General features: G+C 43.4%; 1 protein-coding gene across 1 annotated transcript in view; it reads right to left on the bottom strand.

The window, feature by feature from the left end:
• LOC311142568 (calpain-5-like) overlaps window positions 1–13,602 on the bottom strand; it is a gene marked incomplete at both ends in the record, with an annotated part of 28,280 nt that extends 14,678 nt beyond the window's left edge. The window contains 6 exons of the mRNA XM_084178245.1: window positions 1,586–1,663; window positions 1,801–1,991; window positions 5,789–5,981; window positions 6,089–6,297; window positions 10,196–10,327; window positions 13,438–13,602. Of these exons, the coding sequence (XP_084034371.1) occupies window positions 1,586–1,663; window positions 1,801–1,991; window positions 5,789–5,981; window positions 6,089–6,297; window positions 10,196–10,327; window positions 13,438–13,602 (968 nt within the window). The remainder of the gene's footprint in view (window positions 1–1,585; window positions 1,664–1,800; window positions 1,992–5,788; window positions 5,982–6,088; window positions 6,298–10,195; window positions 10,328–13,437) is intronic.
• Between the last annotated feature and the right edge of the window lie 2,617 nt (window positions 13,603–16,219).

The raw sequence follows: 16,219 nt of genomic DNA, 5'->3' as shown, positions 1-16,219 counted from the left end.
GCTTCGTCAGCCCGGTCCGGCCCGCTCCTGCTCCCCACACCAAGTCAGTGGTGCGTTTCGTCAGCCCGGCGCGGCCCGTTCCTGCTCCCCGCACCAAGTCAGTGGTGCGTTTCGTCAGCCCAGCTCGGCCCGTTCCTGCTCCCCGCACCAAGTCAGTGGTGCGCTTCGTCAGCCCGGCACGGCCCGTTCCTGCTCCCCGCACCAAGTCAGTGGTGCGCTTCGTCAGCCCGGTCCGGCCCGCTCCTGCTCCCCGCACCAAGTCAGTGGTGCGTTTCGTCAGCCCTGCGCGGCCCGCTCCTGCTCCCCACACCAAGCCAGTGGTGGGCGTCGTCAGTCCGGCACGGCCCGTGCCTGTTCCACCGGTGGCTGGTCCGGCACCGGTCAGATGCTTCACGCCGGAGCTAGAGCAATCCGCTCCACCAGTGTGCAGTCCAGCTCAGACCGGACCAGGGGTACTTTGGGGGGTTGGAGAGGGAGCGGGGATCAGGCCCGGAGCCGGATCCGCCGCCTAAGCGGAGTGCCCACCCGGTCCCTCCCCTGTGGTGTTTGGTGGGCGCGGTCGGAGTCCGCGCCTTTAGGGGGGGGTACTGTCACGCACTGGCTCTGGGGACACTTGTATGTTGAGCCAGGGTGTGCATTTCATTTGTTTATCTAGTATGTGTATTTCTATATTGGCCTGAGTGGCTCCCAATCAGAGGCAACGAGTGTCAGCTGTCGTTGGTTGTCTCTGATTGGGAGCCATATTTAAACTGTCTGTTTCCCATTTGTGTTTGTGGGATCTTGTTTCAAGTCTGTTTATGTTAGACCGTTGGACGTCACGAGTCGTTTCTTGTTTTGTGTTTAAACTTTAACTAATTAAAGTATGTTTGTTCATCACGCTGCGCCTTGGTCTGTTCCATATGACGATCGTGACAGATCATGTCTTTGTCAGTGGGCAAACGTACAAAATCAGCAGGGGATCAAATACTTTTTTCCCTCACTGTATATCAGTACACTCATAACAACCTAAGCATTACAAAACTTATATTAGATCAAATAAGCCACATGTAGCAAATAAGCCACAAAATTTTTTGTTAACCAAATTCGACACTCTCTCATTGACCTCCCTGGAAATATCGTCACCTTGTGGAAAAGACAGAAAGCAAAAACAGCACAAAAACAAGCACAAAAACAGTCAACAACTTCAGGAGTACAGACCCCCAGACCAATCGCCCTTTAGTGACAAAAGTAAGAACTGCTGAAAAATCACAGTCAAAGGAGAATAATTATTAAGGAAAATATATATTTCTTCAAGAAATGTGACACAGTGTGTAAATGATAACACATTAGTGCAGGAAATGAAGAAATTGATTAAAATGCTAGAAGTGAATGCTGGAATTAAACAATTAACTATGCAAATGAGCAAAAGCTGTGTGCTTCAGCCTGGCTGAAATAGAAGCCTGTCTGTAATAAGCGCCTGTTGTGTTCCGTGATTTAAGCAAATAAACTCCCCGGGCTATTAATTTCAGTTTTACAGTAGATAAAACACTATCTCACGCACTGAACAGAAGAGGTAATAGTCTTTAATTGTTTTGTTTACACTCACCAGAACTCCCCATCGTTTTCTACTGTGATGCCAAGCTTATCCCTCTCCATGCTGCCAACCTTTTCCCATTCTGCTGAACTGAAGTGAGAGAGGGGGAGGGGCAACAGGAAATAGAGGGAGAATGAGATGAGTTGATGAGGTCACTTGTGCACTGAAGTGTGGAGAGGTTGATCAGTACGTGAGAGGGGAGGATAAAGGCTCAATGTCCTCCACACCTGTCACTCCAGGCTCTGTTCCACTCTGTTTTTCCCCACGGGTTTCTCATGCGGATCAGGGGGATGGACTTGTTCTGGAAGTAGGCCATCAGATCGTGGCCCAACCGTACCTTCTTCACTGCAGTCACTGAGTAGGCATGGCCCTTCACTAGCCCACACGCCATCCAAGCCTCGCTTTCAGAAGGAGACGCCTAAGAGAGTGACAAACACATAAGTCAGTCACTTCCCACTGGGCACACACTGGTTGAATAAATGTTGTTTCAGCATAATTTGTCAACAATTTGTGACATGAAATCAACGTGGAAAATACATTGGATTTAAAAAAAAGTAATTCAACCAGCCTTGTAAACATTGAAATTAGGGCAAAACTTCTACGTAACCTGACTAACTGGTTGTTACAGCAATCTAATTTCAACATAATTATCAGAACTATGTATAAGTTAAAATTGCATTGAAAATTCCACATAGAAATGGTTGAAATTATGTTTAATTTTTATTTGATTAGACACATTTAATTTGACCTTGTTTCAATGTTGATAGTAAAATGATATGTTTGAATCAACTTCATTGTTTCAACGTCATGCTATCAACCTACAGTGGCTTGCGAAAGTATTCACCCCCCTTGGCATTTTTATTATTTTGTTGCCTTACAACCTGGAATTAAAATTAATTTTGGGGGGGGTTGTATCATTTGATTTACACAACATGCCTACCACTTTGAAGATGCAAAATATTTTTTATCGTGAAACAAACAAGAAATAAGACAAAAAAACAGAAAACTTGAGCATGCATAACTATTCACCCCCCCAAAGTCAATACTTTCTAGAGCCACCTTTTGCAGCAATTACAGCTGCAAGTCTCTTGGGGTATGTCTCTATAAGCTTGGCAAATCTAGCCACTGGATTTTTGCCCATTCTTCAAGACAAAACTGCTCCAGCTCCTTCAAGTTGGATGGGTTCCGCTGGTGTACAGCAATCTTTAAGTCATACCACAGATAAAAAAATTGGATTGAGGTCTGGGCTTTGACTAGGCCGTTCCAACACATTTAAATGTTTCCCCTTAAACCACTCGACTATTGCTTTAGCAATATGCTTAGGGTCATTGTCCTGCTGGAAGGTGAACCTCCGTCCCAGTCTCAAATCTCTGGAAGACTGAAACAGGTTTCCCTCAAGAATTTCCCTGTATTTAGCGCCATCCATCATTCCTTCAATTCTGATCAGTTTCCCAGTCCCTGCCAATGAAAACCATCCCCACAGCATGATGATGCCACCACCATGCTTCACTGTGGGGATGGTGTTCTCGGGGTGATGAGAGGTGTTGGATTTGCGCCAGACATAGCGTTTTCCTTGATGGCCAAAAAGCTCAATTGTAGTCTCATCTGACCAGTCCCTTCTTCCATATGTTTGCGGAGTCTCCCACATGGCTTTTGGCGAACACCAAAAGTGTTTGCTTATATTTTTCTTTAAGCAATGGCTTTTTTCTGGCCACTCTTCCGTAAAGACCAGCTCTGTGGAGTGTATGGCTTAAAGTGGTCCTATGGACATATACTCCAATCTCCACTGTGGAGCTTTGCAGCTCCTTCAGGGTTATCTTTGGTCTCTTTGTTGCCTCTCTGATTAATGCCCTCCTTGCCTGGTCCTTGAGTTTTAGTGGGCGGCCCCCTCTTGGCAGGTTTGTTGTGGTGCCATTTAATGGTGGATTTAATGGTGCTCCGTGGGATGTTCAAAGTTTCTGATATTTTTTTATAACCCAACCCTGATCTGTACTTCTCCACAACTCTGTCCCTGGCCTGTTTATAGAGCTCCTTGGTCTTCATGGTGCCACTTGCTTGGTGGTGCCCCTTGCTTAGTGGTGTTGCAGACTCTGGGGCCTTTCAGAACAGGTGTGTATATATACTGAGATCATGTGACAGATCATGTGACACTTAGATTGCACAGGTGGACTTTATTTAACTAATTATGTGACTTCTGAAGGTAATTGGTTGCACCAGATCTTATTTAGGGGCTTCATAGCAAAGGGGGGTGAATACATATGCACGCATCACTTTTCCGTTATTTATTTTGTATAATTCTTTGAAACAAGTTATTTTTTTCATTTCACTTCACCAATTTGGACTATTTTGTGTATGTCCATTACATGAAATCCAAATAAAAATCCATTTAAATTGCAGGTTGTAATGCAACAAAATAGGAAAAACGCCAAGGGGGATGAATACTTTTGCAAGGCATTGTAAATAAAGAGGTATATTGAAATAAAATGAGAAGCCACAGTTCAACTATTTCTACCTGAACAGTGACTCCTACTGGTATATGAGGGGTAATGCAGTTAAAGTGAGAACAAGTCTACTATCCAGATGCCTACTTCTATGTACCCTGCTTAGCTTTGGAAACAATCTATGCTCATTTCAGCTGAGCTATCATGTCAATACATTTAGACATTGATCAGCTTCCATACACTGTAAAAATAAATCTAGTTGTTTAAACTAAATATTATTAAGTAACTGGTTGCACAGACATTTTTTGGGGTTTACTCAACCTTTTGGTCAAAGTGTTACCTGAACTTAACATTTTTAGTTGGCCCAAACTTAGCTCCAACATGAGACAACGTAGGCAATTCAGTCAACTTAAAATGACGTGTTTGCTCAAATTGTCTCTTATGTTCATTCAATATAAATTATTATTTTGGCATCTTACCTAAAAAATAGGCTGTGGAACTAGGTACACACACTGCTTTAAAAGCAATGTGTGTACCTAGATCCACAGCCTTTTTTAAATAAGATGCCCTAATAATAGTTTATTTGACATTCATTGTGCATTTATACAGTAATTCATATTCAACATGTCCTCACCTGGGATTTGAACTCACAACCTCTCTGATTCAGTGGGGTTGGGTTAAATGTGGAAGACACATTTCAGTTAAATGCATTCAGTTGTACAACGGACTAGGTATCCCCCTTTCCCTTTCTCTTTCCCTTTCACAGCATTACAATATTTCTGCTATGCCACCATGTCTGTGTCAGTAACTGACTTCACCTGTATTGTTACAATTTCCACTTCAAAGTAAATCTCAGCTCTGTTAAAAGTACCTTCAAGAAAAACACTTTTATTAATCATAGTGATTGAGGAGTAACATTAAAACATAGTAATATGCCACACCAACATTAGACAATTACACAGAAAAACCTAAAATCAGAACGCCATGAATCAAGAGGTTGTGAGTTCAGCTCCCAGGTGAGGACATGTTGAATAATAATGCTATATAAATGAACATGCACAATATAATCATGTTTGTCAAAAATGTAAGTTGAAAATATTGTATATTAAAAGCACTGTGTGTATAACCAGTTGCGCATACTTTTTTAAAAGTTAAGATGCCCAAATAATGATTCATAGTTGAATGAACATATTAGACAAGTTGAGCAAACACATAATTTTAAATTGACAGAATTTTTTTGCCAACGTTTTCTCATGTTGGAGCTAAGTTTGGGCCAACAATTGTTTGTTTGTTCAGTTAACAGTAAATTCGGAGTGAGGTTGGGTTTACAAATACTATATTGACATCTGATTTGCCCAACAAAGGACACCATTTTTTCAACTTGTAGCTAGGTATGCAATCATTCATCCATGGTTGATTGGAGCTTTGGAAGTTTAGTAGTAGTTACCATTAGCCCTATAAATAGAATGCCTAATTCATGATATTAATAATACACTTTTTCAGGTAAAGTCAATGTATTTAAGTTGAAGTTTTACCTTAATTTCAATGTTTACAACGCTGGTTGAAATGAGATGAAAACTGTACTGGTTGATGACATTTTTCAAATCCAATGTATTATCCACGTTGATTCCACATCACAATACGTTGACAAATTACGTTGAAACAACACTGATTTAAATCAGTGTTTGTCCAGTGGGTTGTGTCCTTGTGACAATTACCTGTGACTATATACAGTGTGCTGACCAATTGAAAATGATCAATTGAGAAGACAGACCTTGATGGAGCAGCTGATGATTCCACCCCTGTCGTAGACTTTGAGCAAGTCCTCAAACAGGTTGTCCATTTTCTCCTGGTCTTTGTGGAAAACTTCAGCCTCCAGGTTAATGGCCTCTGCCACGGCTCCACTGAAATCAACAACCGCATCCCCAGTGTTGCCCCCGTCCAGAGACTCATAACAGCCAGAGAGCCTGGAGACAAGAGGAGAGAGAGAAGAGTCAGAAGAGGATACAGAGAGGTCAGAGGGCAAAAAAAGGGAGTTGAAAGGAGGGTTGAGTAATGTTTAGAGTATACTGACTTGGCATAGGCTTTTTCAAGCAGGGCACTCCAGAACTCGTTGTTGAGTTTGGAGTGGCAGTAGATGAGCTCTCCGTTGATGGTGGGCAGGCGGTCATCCACCACCACATCAACCCACTCCCCAAACACCCAGAACTGGAAGTGGAAGATACCAGCATAGTTCTCAGGGTGCTTGGAGTCCCACTCCTGCTCCTTCCAGTCAGGGATGACCTGTCAACACACAGGGCTTCACAGTGAACCACATGTCTAGTCAAATGTTAATAGTTTTCAACATGGCCGGTGTCACGATCGTCATACATAGAGGAGGACCAAGGCGCAGCGTTGAAGGCGAACATATTTATTTATAGAATGATCACACGATCAAAACAACAAAACGATGACGTGACAGTCAATGGTAATACACAAACCAAATACGAACAAGAAACCACAATGAATGAGTGCCAAACGGCTACCTAAGTATGACTCCCAATCAGAGACAACGAGCTACAGCCGTCTCTGATTGGGAGCCACCCTGGCCAACATAGATCTACAAAACCAGAAAGTGAAACCTAGAACACACATAGACTATACACACCCTGGCTCAACATATTAGAGTCCCCAGAGCCAGGGCGTGACAGTACCCACCCCTAAAGGCGCGGACTCCGACCGCGCCCACCAAACACCACAGGGGAGGGACCGGGTGGGCACTCCGCTTAGGCGGCGGATCCGGCTCCGGGCCTGATCCCCGCTCCCTCTCTCTCCAACCCCCCAAAGTACCCCTGGTCCGGTCTGGCCCCGCTGGCCGGAGCTGGACTGCACACTGGTGGAGCGGATTGCTCTAGCTCCGGCGTGAAGCATCTGACCGGTGCCGGACCAGCCACCGGTGGAACAGGCTACGGGCCGTACCGGACTGACGACGCACACCACTGGCTTGGTGTGGGGAGCAGGAGCGGGCCGAGCCGGGCTGTCGAAGCGCACCACTGACTTGGTGCGGGGAGCAGGAACGGGCCGAGCCGGGCTGACGAAGCGCACCACTGACTTGGTGCGGGGAGCAGGAACGGGCCGAGCCGGGCTGACGAAGCGCACCACTGACTTGGTGCGGGGAGCAGGAACGGGCCGAGCCGGGCTGACGAAGCGCACCACTGACTTGGTGCGGGGAGCAGGAACGGGCCGAGCCGGGCTGACGAAGCGCACCACTGACTTGGTGCGGGGAGCAGGAACGGGCCGAGCTGGGCTGACGAAGCGCACCACTGACTTGGTGCGGGGAGCAGGAACGGGCCGAGCCGGGCTGACGAAGCGCACCACTGACTTGGTGCGGGGAGCAGGAACGGGCCGAGCCGGGCTGACGAAGCGCACCACTGACTTGGTGCGGGGAGCAGGAACAGGCCGGACCGTACTGGGGACACACACCACTGGTCCTACGCAGGGATCTGGAATGGGCCGGACCGGACTGGTAACACACCCCAGTACCTCTCGCCGTGCCTCTACACCTTCCACCCCCTCTTCGACCAGTGGCCCCCGTAACCTGGCGGCCTCCTCTGCCAATCCGCTGGGCCACTCTGCCGCGGTCTCCTGCTGGCCCGTCGTCCACGGCGTTAGCCCCCCCCTAAAAAAATTCTGGGCGTCTCTCCTACCCGTGGACCAGGTCTCCATGTCCCTCGCCAGCCTTTCGCCCTTCTGCCACAATGTCAAGCCCTTCTCTTCCTCACTCGGCTTGACCCAGTCGAGGAGGCGAAGGAGATCTGCTAGAGATCTCCCTGGCGATGGCTCCTGGACACGCTGCTTGGTCAAATCTTGGTGGTTTCTTCTGTCACGATCGTCATACATAGAGGAGGACCAAGGCGCAGCGTTAAAGGCGAACATATTTATTTATAGAATGATCACACGATCAAAACAACAAAACGATGACGTGACAGTCAATGGTAATACACAAACCAAATACGAACAAGAAACCACAATGAATGAGTGCCAAACGGCTACCTAAGTATGACTCCCAATCAGAGACAACGAGCTACAGCCGTCTCTGATTGGGAGCCACCCTGGCCAACATAGATCTACAAAACCAGAAAGTGAAACCTAGAACACACATAGACTATACACACCCTGGCTCAACATATTAGAGTCCCCAGAGCCAGGGCGTGACAGGCGGGAATATTGGCGAGTACTTATTTTCCTTGCCAGGATCATTTGAATTGAAGGAAAATATGAATGTTGCTGAGGGGTAGTAGGGTAATTTAAGAAGGAAAGATTACACTCTTTTCCATTCAATGACAGTAAAAGCCCCTCAGGTGAATTCCTCAGGTGAACTAAGTTACATAAACCTTGAGTCAGGTATCAACAGTATGGAATGACATAGATATCCACCCACATACTTCACATTCATTATGTATGTGTTCCTTCCCAAACAGCACCATGTACAGTGGGGAAAAAAGTATTTAGTCAGCCACCAATTGTGCAAGTTCTCCCACTTAAAAAGATGAGAGAGGCCTGTAATTTTCATCATAGGTACACGTCAACTATGACAGACAAATTGAGGAAAAAATATCCAGAAAATCACATTGTAGGATTTTTTATGAATTTATTTGCAAATTATGGTGGAAAATAAGTATTTGGTCACCTACAAACAAGCAAGATTTCTGGCTCTCACAGACCTGTAACTTCTTCTTTAAGAGGCTCCTCTGTCCTCCACTTGTTACCTGTATTAATGGCACCTGTTTGAACTTGTTATCAGTATAAAAGACACCTGTCCACAACCTCAAACAGTCACATTCCAAACTCCACTATGGCCAAGACCAAAGAGCTGTCAAAGGACACCAGAAACAAAATTGTAGACCTGCACCAGGCTGGGAAGACTGAATCTGCAATAGGTAAGCAGCTTGGTTTGAAGAAATCAACTGTGGGAGCAATTATTAGGAAATGGAAGACATACAAGACCACTGATAATCTCCCTCGATCTGGGGCTCCACGCAAGATCTCACCCGTGGGGTCAAAATGATCACAAGAACGGTGAGCAAAAATCCCAGAACCACACGGGGGGACCTAGTGAATGACCTGCAGAGAGCTGGGACCAAAGTAACAAAGCCTACCATCAGTAACACACTACGCCGCCAGGGACTCAAATCCTGCAGTGCCAGACGTGTCCCCCTGCTTAAGCCAGTACATGTCCAGGCCCGTCTGAAGTTTGCTAGAGTGCATTTGGATGATCCAGAAGAGGATTGGGAGAATGTCATATGGTCAGATGAAACCAAAATACAACTTTTTGGTAAAAACTCAACTCGTCGTGTTTGGAGGACAAAGAATGTTGAATTGCATCCAAAGAACACCATACCTACTGTGAAGCATGGGGGTGGAAACATCATGCTTTGGGGCTGTTTTTCTGCAAAGGGACCAGGATGACTGATCCGTGTAAAGGAAAGAATGAATGGGGCCATGTATCGTGAGATTTTGAGTGAAAACCTCCTTCCATCAGCAAGGGCATTGAAGATGAAACGTGGCTGGGTCTTTCAGCATGACAATGATCCCAAACACACCTCCCGGGCAACGAAGTAGTGGCTTCGTAAGAAGCATTTCAAGGTCCTGGAGTGGCCTAGCCAGTCTCCAGATCTCAACCCCATAGAAAATCTTTGGAGGGAGTTGAAAGTCCGTGTTGCCCAGCGACAGCCCCAAAACACCACTGCTCTAGAGGAGATCTGCATGAAGGATGGGCCAAAATACCAGCAACAGTGTGTGAAAACCTTGTGAAGACTTACAGAAAACGTTTGACCTGTGTCATTGCCAACAAAGGGTATATAAGAAAGTATTGAGAAACTTTTGTTATTGACCAAATACTTATTTTCCACCATAATTTGCAAATAAATTCATTAAAAATCATACAATGTGATTTTCAGGAAAAAAAAATCTCAATTTGTCTGTCATAGTTGACGTGTACCTATGATGAAAATGACAGGCCTCTCTCATCTTTTTAAGTGGGAGAACTTGCACAATTGGTGGCTGACTAAATACTTTTTTTCCCCACTGTATATACCCATAAAGGGACTAAAGGAAACTAATACACACGGAAATACACATACAGTCCTCTCTTGCGACACTCATCTCAGACTGTGACCAGACAGGAGGAAACCAAACTCACCTTCTGCCAGAGGTCTGGTTTCAGTGCCAAGCAGGAGCATGCCGCCACAAACCAGCAGTTACCCACAATGCCTTGGTTCAGGTCATGGGAGCTGATGCCCTCCACAAACAGATGAGGCTCATTGCTGATTTCCTGTACCAACGAGAGGATTCAGAAAATGCAATTACTTCTTAGAATGTGCTCAGTGATACGTTATGCTTGTAACAATAGTCACAAATCCTTGTCAAATAGTTCTGGCTTAGAGCATGTTTTCTTTTAAAATGAGTTGGAACTCTCTTGAGGTGTTGTACTTTTGTGATAAATAAGAAAATGTATTTTCTCTTCTTGTCACTTGAGCTCTTGAGCAACATACCATATAAAGCACAGATACAGGAATACATTAAACAGGAATACTTTAACTCTGTCTCCCACATCTGAACAGAATGGCAGTGATACAACACATTGTTATGATGTTTTCATAGTGTGGTGGGAACCAGGTTGAATTTAGTAGATAAGCGATTCTGAGCGCCGCACAGTCGGAGTACCAAGGGATTCCATTATGTCGAGGGAGATTACTGAGGTTGATCTTAGAATGATTGATGGACATGATATACTGACTTGGGGTACAAGGTAATAACATCAAAGAAGGGAGTGCCCATTGAGGGTTGCCAGATGTTCTTGAAGAAACGTGTAATCTAAGCTATATAAGCTGAGATATTTTCTTTGTTCAGTAGTTCGGAATAGCTAGAGGCGAAGCACATGCCTTTTGTTATAACAAACCTGGTACCGACTATTAAACCTTTGTATTAACTTTCCACAGAGTTGTCTAAGTATATTCTTACATCCTTAATTACTTGATACCCGAGAAACTCATCATAACACACATGTTCTGTCATATACTGTATATCTCACACACTATGTAAAGTACACACTTCGAGACCATTTCCAGTAACACCCTCACCCCAATTTCACACCACAGTTTGATGTTTGTCACCACCATGACCATTGTGGATGACATTCACCATGACATACTTGGCCCAGGCCAGCGTTGTTGTTCCTTATAGACAACTTTTAACACAATCCTCAGAGACAACCACTCAAAAGGAATTAACCTTTGAAGTACTCCATCACAAAATATTATATGAGCAAAAAACACCTTTCACAATACCTTTATATGGCTAAATATAACACAGTCATATAATGCAAGAGGTCTTGTAAAAGTCTTGTAAAAGCCAGAACGTATGAAAATTCAATCATAGACATGACATCATTGGTTTCAATAATGCACCAGAGGCAGGCCATGATCTGGTCCCAGACAGCAGTCTAGAGCACTCTGATAAGCTTTAATTTGACTAACATCAAACATTAAACTATAAATTGGTGTTTTAAGCAATAACATTTTCCCCAAACTACTAGGAAAAACATTAGCAATACAAATTGTTTCAGTGAGCCATTAAAGCTTGTGACATTCTATTTCCTGTTTCATGTTTTTGCATGCAGACTCTGCTTTTGGTATTAAACAAATATACAGTGAGGGAAAAAAGTATTTGATCCCCTGCTGATTTTGTACGTTTGCCCACTGACAAAGAAATTATCTGTCTATAATTTTAATGGTAGGTTTATTTGAACAGTGAGAGACAGAATAACAACAAAGAAATCCAGAAAAACGCATGTCAAAAATGTTATAAATTGATTTGCATTTTAATGAGGGAAATAAGTATTTGACCCCCTCTCAATCAGAAAGATTTCTGGCTCCCAGGTGTCTTTTATACAGGTAACGAGCTGAGATTAGGAGCACACTCTTAAAGGGAGTGCTCCTAATCTCACCTTGTTACCTGTATAAAAGACACCTGTCCACAGAAGCAATCAATCAATCAGATTCTAAACTCTCCACCATGGCCAAGACCAAAGAGCTCTCCAAGGATGTCAGGGACAAGATTGTAGACCTACACAAGGCTGGAATGGGCTACAAGACCATCGCCAAGCAGCTTGGTGAGAAGGTGACAACAGTTGGTGTGATTATTTGCAAATGGAAGAAACACAAAATAACTGTCAATCTCCCTCGGCCTGGGGCTCCATGCAAGATCTCACCTCGTGGAGTTGCAATGATCATGAGAACAGTGAGGAATCAGCCCAGAACTACACGGGAGGATCTTGTCAATGATCTCAAGGCAGCTGGGACCATAATCACCAAGAAAACAATTGGTAACACACTACGCCGTGAAGGACTGAAATCCTGCAGCGCCCGCAAGGTCCCCCTGCTCAAGAAAGCACATATACAGGCCCGTCTGAAGTTTGCCAATGAACATCTGAATGATTCAGAGGAGAACTGGGTGAAAGTGTTGTGGTCAGATGAGACCAAAATCGAGCTCTTTGGCATCAACTCAACTCACCGTGTTTGGAGGAGGAGGAATGCTGCCTTTGACCCCAAGAACACCATCCCCACCGTCAAACATGGAGGTGGAAACATTATGCTTTGGGGGTGTTTTTCTGCTAAGCGGACAGGACAACTTCACCGCATCAAAGGGACGATGGACGGGGCCATGTATCGTCAAATCTTGGGTGATTTTCCCTCAGCCAGGGCATTGAAAATGCGTCGTGGATGGGTATTCCAGCATGACAATGACCCAAAACACACGGCCAAGGCAACAAAGGAGTGGCTCAAGAAGAAGCACATTAAGGTCCTGGAGTGGCCTAGCCAGTCTCCTTAATCCCATAGAAAATCTGTGGAGGGAGCTGAAGGTTCGAGTTGCCAAACGTCAGCCTCGAAACCTTAATGACTTAGAGAAGATCTACAAAGAGGAGTGGGACAAAATCCCTCCTGAGATGTGTGCAAACCTGGTGGCCAACTACAAGAAACGTCTGACCTCTGTGATTGCCAACAAGGGTTTTTCCACCAAGTACTAAGTTGTGTTTTGCAGAGGGGTCAAATACTTATTTCTCTCATTAAAATGCAAATCAATTTATAACATCTTTGACATGCGTTTTTCTAGATTTTTTTGTTGTTATTCTGTCTCTCACTGTTCAAATAAACCTACCATTAAAATTATAGACTAATCATGTCTTTGTCAGTGGACAAACTTACAAAATCAGCAAGGGATCAAATACTTTTTTCCCTCACTGTAAAAAAATAAAGCACAAAAGTGTATTTTTCTCTTTGTCAAATCTGCCTGAAATAAAGATGACTGCTCAGGTGAATCAAAAATCAAACAGCAAAGTTTAGAATGAGTCAAGTGCTCTGTTTAGTGGTCTCAGTCACTCACCATTGGTCTCTTCCACTCCACGATACCAGGAGGTGGTTTCCTGTAAAACAGGGATGCATTGGTAACTGGAAACTCTGGATCCTCAAACAGTTTCTTGTCCTCCAGACATTCCTTCTTCAGCTCAGAGTAATGCTGGTTCTTGTATGAAGTGGCCGTGGAGAACATGGTTCAGACGCTGCAACCTCCAAACTGCAAACTGACCACAGAAGAAGACTTAATGTTACTTTATAGGCAGACTATCTGGAAAGTCCTTGTCAGCTGAGGGTCTATCATTGTTCACCTTTGACTCTGGGTGTCTGGACAGTGAGCTCAGCATACCGTACACTAATACACCCAATAAATCTCAGAGTAGCTCTTTCTTGGGAAATGTTGTAATGGCATTTTTCCTCTGAATCATTGTAGTTTGGATATAGTCTCAAAGGCAAACTCCCACAGGGGAATAAACTGCTCTTAGGATAAATACATCCAATACCCAATATGCTAACTATTGTGCATATTTTAATAAATGGAAGTAGAAACAGTCTTCTACAAACAAAATCTACAAACAAATACTCTACATCACTTTCAAAGTTATGGTCAACCATGGATTTTACTGTACCTTTGACACAAAACTGCGGTAACACTTTATTTTAAGGGTCTGTAAAAAAATGTATAAGGAATTTATTTACATTTACATTTATGTCATTTAGCAGACGCTCTTATCCAGAGCAACTTACAAATGTATAAACCATTTATAAGGTATTTACAAACAGTTCACCATTTATTAATCATTACTCCCAGATTTGTAATGGTTAGTAAGCTGCATATACATACAAATGTATATATATTTCCTTAAATATCCTGTGTTGTGTGCTTATTCTTTTACCAGGTACTGCTGGAATGTCTACCAATGGCATGCCCACCTTTTTGTGAGAAATTACACTGGTCACTCAAAACATTTATAAAGTATTTAAAAAGCATAAATAGCGCTCACTTTAGATTAGGGGCTGCAAAAATGTTTTACTAATGATTAGTAAATGGTTTGTGGGAGTAATGATTAATATATGGTGAACACACACTTTATAAATGCCTTGTAAATTATTTATTATGGACCCTTAAAATAAAGTATTACCAAAACAGCAAAAGGCTAACCTTTTACTGGTTTTGTGATGGAAACATCCCATGTGTGCCAAGTTTTTAGATGAAAACCATATTGTTCAAAACATCTTCTGCCCTTTGGGAATATTATGATATTCTAACTCTATGACTGGTACAGTGCACTTTACCCTATCACCCTGACCCCTGGCCCCAGAGGTCAAGCTCTTTATAAACAAGATTAGATCTGATATTTTGTCTGTCTGTCACTGCAGTCATGTCCTTTTGCTGTCTGCCATGAATAACACAGACACAAATAATAAAATTCCAAAGGAATTCCATTTTGTGGCCACCGGAGAGCAATCAAGCTCTAAACTCCCAGTGAGCTGTCGGTAATGACATGTTTCCCAAAAACATTACACACTTTAGAAAATCCCTCTCAGAGTGAAGCCCATTAGGAACACAGTGAGAGGCAGTTCAACACACTGATACCTTCAGTTTTCAGTCAGAATATTAAGCAGAAAAGCATCCACATCCAATGCACTAGAATAATTAGTGGAATAAATTAGAATATTTGTATATTACTCTGTCCTTCTCTGTCATGCCCTGGCTCTGGGGACTCTTATATGTTGAGCCAGGGTGTGGATTTTCTATGTGTGATTTTCTATGTTGTGTTCTAGTTCGTGTTTTCTATGTTGGCCAGGGTGGTTCCCAATCAGAGGCAGCTGATTCTCGTTGTCTCTGATTGGGAACCATACTTAGGCAGCCTGTTGGCACTAGTTATTTGTGGGATCTTGTTCTGTATAGGTTTGTGTTGGTGAACCTGTAGACTTCACGTATCGTTTTGTTATTTGTGTAAAGTACTCATTAAAAGATGTACGCCTATCACGCTGCGCCTTGGTCTTCATCTAATAACGATTGTGACATTCTCTCTCTCCTTCCTTCACACACAGAACAACCACATTGTATATTGATTGTATGTATTTTCCTCAAACTAAGACTAAGAAAGCAAAGAGATACTTAAATATATGCAGGTGGTTTATTGTATTATTTATATTATAAATGTTTATTGTCAAGAATCTTGCCCTGGAGGCAGAACAGAGAAATTTCTGCTAGATGGGCCAGCTGCAAAGTCAAGATTGTCTATACAGTAAAAATTCATGAAAACAAAAATTAGCTTTTTGGTCTTAAGGTTAGGCATTAGGGTTAGCAGTGTAGTTAATGTTAGGGTTAGGTTTAAAGTCAGATTTTATGACTTTGTGGCTGTGCCAGCTAGTGACCATGAACTCTGCAGAGCTGCCTCCAGGGCAAGACGCATGACAATAAATGCCAACCTGCTAAATGAATAATAATATATGCTTTTATCCAAAGCGACTAACAGTCATGCTGCATATATTTTTTGTATGGGTAGTCCTATACCAAACATTCCCAATTTAAGTATCTTTAAAAGAAAACTCAGCAAAACTGTCTACTATACTTCACTCATAGAAATTGGTGGCATCTCTGTGGAACGTTTCCGACACCTTGTAGAATGCCCCGAAGAATCCAGTCTGATCCGGTACTACATGGGTCTACCAAATAAACTGGCCAGTGAGTGTATGGCTGGCTGGCTAGTGGCTTGTTGTGTGGATATTGTATATGGTGGTTAGCTAGAGTCAATACTACCTGTATTCAGTGCTTACTTTGTAAATCGGGAGGTGCTGGAACA

Source organism: Coregonus lavaretus (assembly GCF_964263955.1).
Source record: "Coregonus lavaretus genome assembly, chromosome: 15".
NCBI lineage: Eukaryota > Metazoa > Chordata > Actinopteri > Salmoniformes > Salmonidae > Coregonus > Coregonus lavaretus.
The sequence above is the reverse complement of the archived record's forward strand: the minus strand, read 5'-3'. Positions and strand labels throughout refer to the sequence as shown.